This window comes from Hyposmocoma kahamanoa, unplaced genomic scaffold (assembly GCF_003589595.1).
Source record: "Hyposmocoma kahamanoa isolate Upper Pololo Valley unplaced genomic scaffold, ASM358959v1 211, whole genome shotgun sequence".
Lineage (NCBI taxonomy): Eukaryota > Metazoa > Arthropoda > Insecta > Lepidoptera > Cosmopterigidae > Hyposmocoma > Hyposmocoma kahamanoa.
Window position 1 is genome coordinate 5,130,774 of NW_020653732.1, and position 11,365 is coordinate 5,142,138.

General features: G+C 36.6%; 1 protein-coding gene across 1 annotated transcript in view; it reads right to left on the bottom strand.

Annotated features, from left to right (window-relative positions):
* Positions 1-283: 283 nt before the first annotated feature.
* Positions 284-11,365, bottom strand: part of LOC113227533 (LHFPL tetraspan subfamily member 2 protein) — a 17,285-nt gene continuing 6,203 nt past the window's right edge. The window contains exons 5-6 of the mRNA XM_026460473.1: positions 630-847; positions 284-501 (exon numbers count right to left, since the gene is read on the bottom strand). Of these exons, the coding sequence (XP_026316258.1) occupies positions 284-501; positions 630-847 (436 nt within the window). The remainder of the gene's footprint in view (positions 502-629; positions 848-11,365) is intronic.

The following is an 11,365-nucleotide window of genomic DNA, read 5'->3' on the forward strand; positions in this document are numbered from 1 at the left end:
AAATTTCAAGTTTCATTTATTTTACAAACTATACAGTAATAAATAAATTATTGCTCAGTCTAGGCTTAAGCAGTTAGTCTTAGGCTTCGTGGCGGGGGGGCTCTAGCAGCCGTGGTCGATTTCATCTCACGGTGAAGCTAAGAGTACCGCGCGGGCTCGTCTTAATCTAGGCCGAACGGGTCCGCGTGGACGCATGCGGGGAGGAGAGTCGCGAGGGAAGAGACGTATCGGTATATTTTTGCCGCTCGTCCTATCCTCCGCAACCCTGGCGGGGCTGAACCGCTTAGGGTGCAGATGCAGTGGCGGTGGGGCCGCGGGGGCAGAGACGTGTCGGTGTGTCGTTGCCGCTCGTACTGTCCTGCGCGGCCGAATTTGGGCGATTGGTCGGTGCGGTGGGCGCTCCAAAGGACTCGGAGACTACGGAGAGTCCACGTGGATGCGCGTAAGGTGTTGCGGCGGAGCCTACCAACACATCCGCCGCGGAGACTGGGGGAGCGTCCACTGAAATTCACAGTTGAGGGGATGTTGTCCTGGCCCCATGGCCCCTGGGTAGCGGACTCGGAGGAGTTCGCTGCCCAGCATGGAGGGGCCCGAGATGGAAGGCTCGTCTGGTGTTCGGCGAGCTTTACATTTGAAGTCGGGGGACCGTTGTGTCCCCCTTCTCGGGGAGGGGCAGCGCTGGGCACGGCCAGCCGCTGGTGGTGGCGCGGACGAGCGATAGCGTACCCGTGCCTCTACTTGCAACGGAATGGAGGAACACCCAGGGGGTTTGGTGCGGTCGGGCTCCCCTTCAGGGTTTAACCCAGTCCCACATAGCCCCGGCTCTGCCCTCGCAGGGTCGGGGTATCTGTAAGCAGATTCCCTCGGGTAATAAAAAAAAAGCTTACTTGCCTAGTGGCAAGTTACACGCCTGTCCAAGTCCAACATCAGTTGAAGTGCCACTCAGAGCTTTAAATTGCAAAGATCTAAGTCCCACCTGTAATTTCTCCAGCACCTTTACCCTTCAAAACCGGAACGCAGTAATGCTCAAATTACTGCTTGGCGGCAGAAAAGGTAAGGTGGTAGAACTTCCCTGGACGAACTCTTTCACAGCGAGCTCTACTGCTACTAAACATTTCACTGCTACTACAATATATAATACTGGTAAATAAAAAAGTATCTGTTATCGTTTTCCCAACACTATTCCTAATTTTTCAGAACACAAGGCATATTTTGAATCATATTTATTGCGTCTACGAGATATCAAGTATGATGCTTTATGGTCATCGGAATAAAAATAGGTTTCGTTTTTTAATAATTCCAAAATTGCCCACAAAAATGTTAGAACTTTGATTGATTGAAGATTTTTGTTTTTTAATCATGAAATTAAGGGATGTGGTTTTGATTAATTATCGATTTGAGCTATAAATTATGATTAACAAAAAACAAAGTGTTTTGATACCCATTAAATCCTTTGAAAATTGGGTCATATTTCTTGTTTTTATATTCATTCATATTTCTTGTTGTGGTCATAATTGTTGTACTAAGGGATACCTACGCCCTAGCTCTGCCATAAAAATGAGCGTCGGAAGTTAAATATTACTTTAATTTCAAAGGTTACAAAATCTCCTTCTGAAACTATATTATTGTAACCTGGAATTATTTAATAGTAATTTGGTGGTGATTTGCTTTAAAATATTGATGTATAATTGGTGGTAAGCGATACGCCTGTCCGTAACAGTCGCAGTGCCACTCTGGCCTGTAATACGCAAAGATCTGAGGGGCACTGCCACTGCTCTAGTCATCCTCAGACATAAATTGACAAGTCCCACGTGCCTGTAATTTCAGAATACTTTACTACGACAGGATAATAATAATAATAATGTGCCAGACTAACCACACAAATTGCCTCGTCTCAAACTAAGGAATTGCCTATTTAATGAGTATCAGAGAAAAATAATTCACCCTGGAACACACCCAGACTAGGAAAAATGTAGAAATTTCATTTCCCCAAATTAATCTCACCGGAAATCTAACTCGAGACCTCCTCTTAGTACCTACAAGCCGTTGAGCCACAGAGGTTAATTGTCATTTCACCACAGTATTTCAAAAGAAAAAAAAATATCATTTGTCCTTTTTTAATCATTCTGGAATTTCAGAGAGAGGTGTTATCGACTCTGTGTCTTATTTAACTTGTAAATATACGGCATGCTGATCTCTAACAATAACAACTTCAGAAATTTGTTGGTGATTTCGTTTCAAAGTTTTTTCTATGTTTTTGTATCGTAACAAGAGACGGGACAAACAAGTTGTGCGCCTGATGGTAAGCCACACGCCTGTCCATAACAGTTGCAGTGCCACAGAGCTTTAAAATAAGTCTCATGTGCCTTTAATTTCACCAGCACCCACTTCAAAACCGAAACGCAGTAATGCTCACATTACTGCTTGGTGGCAGAAACATGTAAGGTGGCAGTACTTCCCTGGACGAACTCTTTCACAAGGAGCTCTACTGCTACAATATGTTACTTTCTTTAATTTCTTTCTCTAAATTGTTTATGGGTTATGTGGTTTTGCCGAATAAAAGCGATTTTATTTTATTTTTTTATTAAAATGGAAGTAAATAAATTTGCTATTCAAATCACTATATATAATTACAAAACTTACATGTTCTGTGCTAAGTACCTAAAATAGATTTATGTTCAATACTGGCCATAAAATACATAATATAATTCAAAAAAAGAATTTCAGAAAAAGAAACAATGATTCGAAACGTATTTTTCAAATATGGAATCCATCGAATCGTGACCCGCCTGCGGCGTACTCGCTTCTCATTGGCCGGCACTACACACGGTGTTTGTAACCGCTCATTGCTGCAGTATTGCAGATAAAGGATGCGCCGTTATTATAAAAAATTATGTTTTCTTGTTACAAAGTGTAAAAGAGAGGGTATAAGATGATCACGCTGTCGCTGGTCAAGGATTGGTGACTTTATATTATCGAAAATTCGCAGGATTCAAAATCAAGATGACTTCCTTCACTGTGAAGAAACATTTTTTTATACATAATAGGCAAATGATTCCGTTCCACCTCATTTGATATGGAAAATGGAATCCAAACGTGAAGAAACAAGTGTTGATACAATCACTGCCCTAGCAAACCTCCACCTTGCAAGCCTAGAAGTTGCCTTCACGCCTCGTTTTGAAAGTTTGTCAACTGTGCGATAGAGAACCAAACCTTTTAGTTCTTTTGATATGGTTTTTCTTCACCGATAAGCTCATGGTAAAATCGACTAACCCAATCATAGAAATATATGTAGAAAAGTTAGTCCTTGTTAATAAAGCTGTCTTTTTGGGAGTGACCTTAGATAGTAAACCCCAGTGGTTTTCCACATCCAGCAGATTAAGCTCTGCTGCATACGCAGTCCATAGAGTACGTGAGCTTACCGATGTTGCTACTGCTAAACAAGTTTATTTTAGTTACTTCCGTAGTATAATGTCCTATGGAATTCTCATGTGGGGTAAAGCGGCAGATATATGGTACAAACCATATTTGTGTTGCAAAAACGAACGATTCGTTCTGTGCACCGTTTAGGTTCTCGGATTTCTCTCAGAGAAAAGTTTAAGTAGACAGGTATCATGACTGTAGCATCACAGTACATGTACTCAAATATTTAGTAAAAATGTACTTAATTTCGTTAGGAAAGAAGATATCCATAATAAATCTAAGGTCCAAACTCATGGTACCACGTTTTCGTTTAACTAAGATAAATGATTCTTTTATGGAAAACTGTATACGTTTTTACAATAAGATTCCGGAGCATTATTAAGATTACCATTTCCTGAGTTTAAAACTTACATTAAAAGTATTTTAATTGAAAAGTTGTATTACAAAATTGTAGACTACGTGTTAGATAAAGATGTATAGAAAGACAACGTGACTTTAGATTCCACACTAATATGATTCAAAATGTATTCTATAGCATTTAAGTTTATTTGAAAAGAGCAATTACTAGAGGTTCTTGCTCGTTCTTCTCAGGGAGGTAAGCGTAGTGAACAAGCAGTGGTTTAAAAAATTACGTTTTCAAGTGTAAAACAACGGTAAAAACTCATATTTAAGAAGATTATTTTGACTTTGACTTTGACTAAACCATTTTGTGGAAACCATTGGGCTACCACGCCATTTTTGTATATATTGTACCTGTATAGTAAATCAGTTCTATTCCATTGTGATGTATCATTTTTGCTACTCTATTGTAAAAAAATTATATTTCACAACGGCATCAACAATGGCATCATAACAGAGTTCAAAGGTACAGACACCTAACAATCGTGACTAATTAAAATTCATTACAAACTCCATGTACGCTGTATTTTTATGTATTTTTCTTGCCACGAGTACACGACCGCGTTTTTTCCGCCGAATTCGTTCATAATATTACAAAATATCTAATTATGTAGGTAAATTTACAAAAATAGTTATAAATATGTATTTGTAAGGTAATAATGGAGTATTAAGTGTTAATAACAGCTTGGGTATCTTATCTTTTTTTTATGGTACTGTTTTTTCCATTGGAGAAGGCAAAGGCACTAATGCGCCATACAGCGAAGACAGGGTAATTTCTTTCTTGAATTCCATTACAATAATTAAATGTCTTCGATAGTGCTGCTTACGAAATGACATAAAATTGGATAGCATTCTTGATTTTTGAGGTGATCTGGTAAAGAAAGCGGGATGTTTTCAGGGGTTTTGTACAGTTCAAGACAGGAGGTCATGTGCATGTGTGCAACAAGACTTGTTCGTCCCGGCACATAATATTATAAAAAGAAACTTTACCTAAGTAGCATTTATGTTATATATCGAGTTAGGTTTTCGCGATTGTTAAACATAGCAAATGAAACTATTTTTCCGGATTTATATCGCGTATATTTGTTTTTCCAAACAAACTAACGTTTCGGGCCCTTTACAGGTCCCATAGCCACGGTTGACTGAGGTGGTAGTCATTATTTTAGACATAATTGAAGACATAAAGACTGAAAGAGTGTAAATTAATATTTATAACGAGGACCGCATCTACGTCCGCCATCTTGAATGTTTGACAACCAACTAAATGATGTGCAGCGTCTTCACCGTACATCAGTGAAACAGCGTGTGAATGGAACGCGCCGCATCTATTACGCCAGTATACATAGATATCGTTGAACCCACCTAACTTTTTTAATTACTATTTTTTTATATCGTTATGTAACGCCAGTAAAGAGTTCTAAATTAAGAAATAAAAATAAATTACGAAAAACTTTTAATTTTTTAATTTTTATTTAAACAAAATCACGTACCTACCTATTTATCAAACCGCCACCCTCGTAAATATGTATTATAGAAATAAACGCTATCGTCCTGAAATCCCAACGAGCCCACCAATAATCCAAATATCCCCACTGTACAATACAAAAAATCAATTCTTGTATGAACTATCAATTACACAGTTTAAAACACAAGGCAATGTGTTACAGTTCTCATAGTTAGCAAATGAAAAATTTTATAAGAGAACAATTAATTGAATGATTGAAAATACAAAATGGCGGCATAAGTGAGCTTCCTATATGAATTATTGACTTTTAGCATAGTATAAAAATGACAAGTAGTTTAACTCCATACAAACGTAACGGCGCGTGCACGACCGCCGCGCGCCGTGTACGGATCATAGAGGATGGAAAAAATAAAGGAAAGGAGCTGCCCTGTCTACGGAATAAACGTGTCCACAACAAATGGCGGATTTAGTGTTGTACCATAATCATAGATAAGTCAATATCGACATGCAAATGTATGGCTTGAATGTTGAAACGGTTTTTCATGTTTGCACATTTGTACAGTTCACTGTAATCAAAGTATGATTAATATTAGGCTATTATTACTAAGCAAGTAATGAGCCATTTTGAGATATTGGTAAATAAACATTTGTCATTTACAACAATTATTGTAATTTACAACATTTTTGTAATTAGTTTCGTAAAGCTTAGCACATCGCATCACATACTACATCTACAGCATGGCGGTAACCACGCCCGGCAGCGAGAGGTCCTGCCCTATTGTGCCCTATTGTGTCAGGGTACGGTGCTGCTCATCCCACCGGCTGCACACCTCTAGGGTGTGCTGCGCGGTGTCATCCGCAGCGCCGCACTCGTGGGACGACGGGAACGGTTCCCTCCTGGCCACCTTATGCAGGTAGTGACCGAAGCAGCCGTGCCCGGTCAGCACCTGCACAAGGTGGGACGACTGTGGCCCGTGGGACCGGCTCACCCACTCTACGAGGACAGGACGGATCGCCCCTATGGTACGAGCTAAATAGGGGGGATCCGCCAAGCCCTCTTTCCACCGATCACCGTCATGTACGCCCTGCACATTCGCAGGGTGACCACCCTCTGAGGCCTCAGCGGCGATTTCGTCGCCACTGATAAGGCCCCACTCCAAATGGGAGCCCCGTATAAGGCCATACTCCGGGTCACCCCGGCGTACAGCTTTCTGCATGCTTGCCTTATATATTTATACTATGCTTCAGTAACAGAAAATAATTTTCAAATTTTTTATGCATATTACACATTGAAACCAACACTGTCATTTACTTTATTTCTAAAAGGCATAGGTTTTACTAGCAGTAGAGCTTCTTGTGAAAGAGTTCGTCCAAGGAAGTACTGCCACCTTACCTATTTCTGCCGCCAAGCAGTCATGTAATCGTTACTGCGTTTCAGTTTTGAAGGTTAAGTATGCTGGTGAAATTACAGGCACATGGGACTTGTTAACTTGTCTCAGGGTAACAGGCGCAGTGGCAGTATCCCTCAAATTATGGACAGGCGTATTACTTACTTAGTACTACTTACTACGTATTACTTACTTAGGCGTATTACTTACTTATAAACAAAAACATCGTGCAATAAATTTGAGGCGCACCTTTTTTCCTAAGTTTCAAAACCTACGCAACCGCGATACCACTTCGTCTTATATCCTAGGTAATATAAACGTAAAACCCAAGATCTGTTGTAGTTTAAAAGGTCAAGATCACTTTAGAAGGGCTGTGATACTTCGAACCTTCGATTCTCGGTGATTTTCTTATTATCGTACAAGGTTATAACTAGTAGAATTTCATATTGCACCAAGACATATAACCAGGTTGGAATAGGGAGGATATATTTGCCTATCTAAACTTCAAGGAAATAAAACACGTGGAATGCGTTAACCTTTCTCTAAAATAAAGGAATTATTGTATTAATTATACTTTGTAACTTTTAAGTTGTATGAATAAATTATTATTATTATTATTTAATAACAATAATTATAACGCACACACTCAACATAGCCCCGCACAATGGAAACTTTGTATCGCGGGTGCCATGGACACACATGAACCACGAATTACACCCAAACTCACGAGAGAATTAAATGTAGGCCATACAAATATTTCCCCGGCTCGGGAATCGAACCTGGGACCTCTGCGTTGGTATGGTAACCGTTCGGTCACGGAGGCAGTTAAATTTTAATAATCATCTCAGTAGGTACGTACTTAAAAAACCGCCTCCAAAGTTCGTCGAATTACGTCTATTTGCCAAGTTTTATTGACATCGGTTACCGGAAAGTGCGCGAAACCGGATTCATCCCCTAGTTTGCTACCTTTAGAGCAAAATCTTAAAATTTAAATGCGACCAATACTGAGGTATATACCGTTCCAACAAAAAAATAATCATCAAAATCGGTTTACAAAATTTTTGTGAGTTAGTAGTATTTTATTTATTTTATTAGTATTATCTTTACATACAAAAAAAATATAATCGAATTGAGAACCTCCTCCTTTTTTGAAGTCAGTTAAAAATATATAACCATTTCGATTTCGAAAAAGACAGTTTATTTTCTCCGTGTAATTGCTAATAATACTTATTCAGAAACCATTGTCCGCATATTCTAAGTGCCTGAAAAAGTGTCATTAGCAATTACACGGAGAAGATAAACTGTCTTTATAGGAGATAAATTTTGCAAAGGCGTTTTATTATTAATAATACCTTTATAAAGAAGCTTCCTAAAATAGTGAAAAACGTGTTTCAGAAATTAAGTAGTAAATAAAAATAAATATTATATAGCTAGAACCATGAACAACGTAAAGTGCAAACACTTTACTTCTTTAATATTTCCGTTAGCGCTAAGATTGAAAATATGTTAATACAGGCAGTAAATAATGAGCAGTTTGATTTGTATATCTTGTTTGGTCCAAACTTCTGACGGACACTATTATCGGCTGTAGCGTCTCTACTGAACCTAAACGATATTTATTCACTGCGAAATCCGGTAAAGAAATGTGGTATATTCTTCACCCTGTCTACGAGCAGATTGTTTTTTTAGTATATGATTTGATTGATTGATTAGATATCGATAAAAATTGATCTGAATACAGTAGGTGAACTGTCAAAATAATAATAAAGAAGGCAATAACTATTATTAACAAAGCAAAAAAATTGGCAAAATTTTATCTTCTTTCACAATCTATCGACAAAACTATCGACAATTACATAACTATTTAAAATTTTATGAAAACTGGCAACCCTACATATGCCATTTTATACCATCTTCAAAAAAGACAGACTCTAGATAGTTTTAAGCTGAATGTACCTCTTATTGTTGGGTTGTTGGCCCGTCGTGAATAGAAAGTGTTAAAAAAAAGGAGACACAATTTATATATTAAAATATTATTTATTGTATATTTGTATAAAAAATCTTGTGATTACATTATGTCGAAAATATATGTATTTATGTATAATAAAATGTAAATGTATAACTACGTTTTTATATAAAATTCACATTACAAACATTTTCTTATATAAAATAGCATTTAAAAGCTGAATAACTAATTCTGGACCTTGCGGCCAATAAATTGAAATTCTTTAAAAATGGCCGACAGATGTCATAGCACTTTTTTAACTTCAGCTAGTAAATAATCCAAAATTAACTTTCCAGCCTTAACATACAAGGTGAAATATTTAAATAGACAAAAAAAAATACTTAAAATTCTAGTAATGTCAAAGTTGACTATAAATCACTTATTAAAAATATACGTATTTCCGTAACGCCACGTTATGACGTACATCAAAGACTATTCCCGATGTGTCGAGTCCATACAGGGTGTAACAAAAAGATGCAATGTCAGATGGTTGTACTCTAAATAACAGAACTTTAAGCCTTCGCTTAAACAATTGGAAAGAATATTAAATTGTTTTTCAGTTTAGTTATATGTTGCCGTAATTAAGATCGCCAACCATATAGTTAAGCCGTGGTGTTGCATCCTGTAGTTTCAGCTCCTGCTTCACGAACAATAGATTCTTAGGCTCGACATAATATGTCTCGGCGTTACGAGAACAATAAAAAAATACCTTAATTATTATAGCACTGAGAAAGAGTATAGAGACTAATTTATAACTTCAGTCTACATTCTAGATTCAATAAAATCTTTTTTCTTTTCTTTATCGACAACCAATATTCATAAGACAAAAATAGGAAACGTCAAAAATTTTTAAAATAATACTGTCATTTTTAGTTTTTCACGCTCACTGATATACAAAACTGTCAGTTTTAGTTATTGCAAAATATTTGATTGTTATAGGATATTTTTTGACAGTCTGTATATTTCTGTAGCCCTTCATTACAATACAAGTATCATTAATTACCTAATATATGTTTTTTTTATAAATATGGCAGTGTTGAATTTTCTTTGATATAAAAATAATAAGTATTCACGTTGATTTTAATGTACTTATTCATAAAAATACATATTTCTTAACCGCTCACGCGATGCGCTCATCCTACCGCAAAATGGCGGCTATTTGGTTTCGCAAAATAGAAAAGGATTCAGTTTAAATACAAGTTTTTAAAAATAAAAATTATTATTCTGCATTGCTAAATAAATACCCTCCGTACTACAACAAAAACATCTCAAATAAAATGCAAATAAAATACACCGCAAATCCTGCACTTAAAAAGCACTAATGAAATTTTTGGTGTACTTGGGTAAATATGATAATATTCCGTTTGAGTGGTTCTAATGTTTACCATGAAATTACTCCTTAAAGTATAGTTTATAAACATTTATATTCAGGGTAAACTTAAAAAACGCAACTTACAGTAGGTTTTCAATAAATAAACACCGACATCACCAGCCCAAACAATAACACACACGATTGTCGTGACGTATTTTTGAAGTTGTTTATTTTTTTTAAATGACAGACCCAGGCATTAAAAACTTTATGGTTTGCTAGAGTAGTTACCGAAATAGCAATTAGTATTAGTTCTTTTACCTGTCATAACTTCGATATATAAAATCATCACCGGCACCTCTAGGTGTGGTATGCTGCCAGAGACGCATGAATCGCGTGAGCGGTTAAATTCTCAAATGTATTTTACTATAAAGGGCACGTCAAGCATGACAATGAACAATTAAATTGAACTCTATGGCACTTACGATAACAAGGGTCCAAAATCCAAAATGTCAATCTTCACGCGTTCTTAATTGTACCTTTTTCAAAACTAGTTTAATATTTCTATTGTTCAGTATAAAAAATGAAGAATTGTCGATTCGGATTTAGTTACCGAACAGTGTCATTATCATGCGTTACTTGTTGTACGATAACTATCACATTAAATAAATAATTAGTTTGTAGTGTTCACTTAATTGTATTACACACGTAGAGAGGTTATTCCACACAAACGCAATTAAGTTAACACCCTATATAAATAGGAATCTTAATAAATACTATGACACTTATAATCGTTGACCTATTTGGTAGGTCAATGCTCATAATAAATATTTTAAGAATGCTTCTAACGTGAATGAAAAGTGAGATTTGAGGACGGCTTAAATATTAATTGTGATGTCGAATCGTGACTTATGCGCCACTTGACTATTCTAATCAAACCAGTTTCTCCGTCCGATTTAAATGTCATTGAGTATATTCGTGTTTTTTCTTTACATACAATTTGATACAAAATGTTGAAGCAACTTTTCGGTCTATATTTGTAATTAACCACCATAATAATGACGGAAGAATGTTTTTTTCGTCACTTTTTATTTTTGTATTTTCTTTTCACCCGGTATTCCTTACGGTGAAAATATTATGTCAAAGGGTTGTGCACAATATCCCACATTTAATCAATATCAGATCTATATGACAGGCGTATAAGGATATTGGGACTAGAAATCACAAAATCACCATTAACCTCATTTTTCACATTTACCTTCTTATTTTGTATTTTTTAGGCCAATAAACAACTATACACAGAGTGAGTATTGGTGGCGATTTTGGGACTAGTTCCTGTAAAAGATCTTTTCAGTTGCTATAGTATAATGTTATGA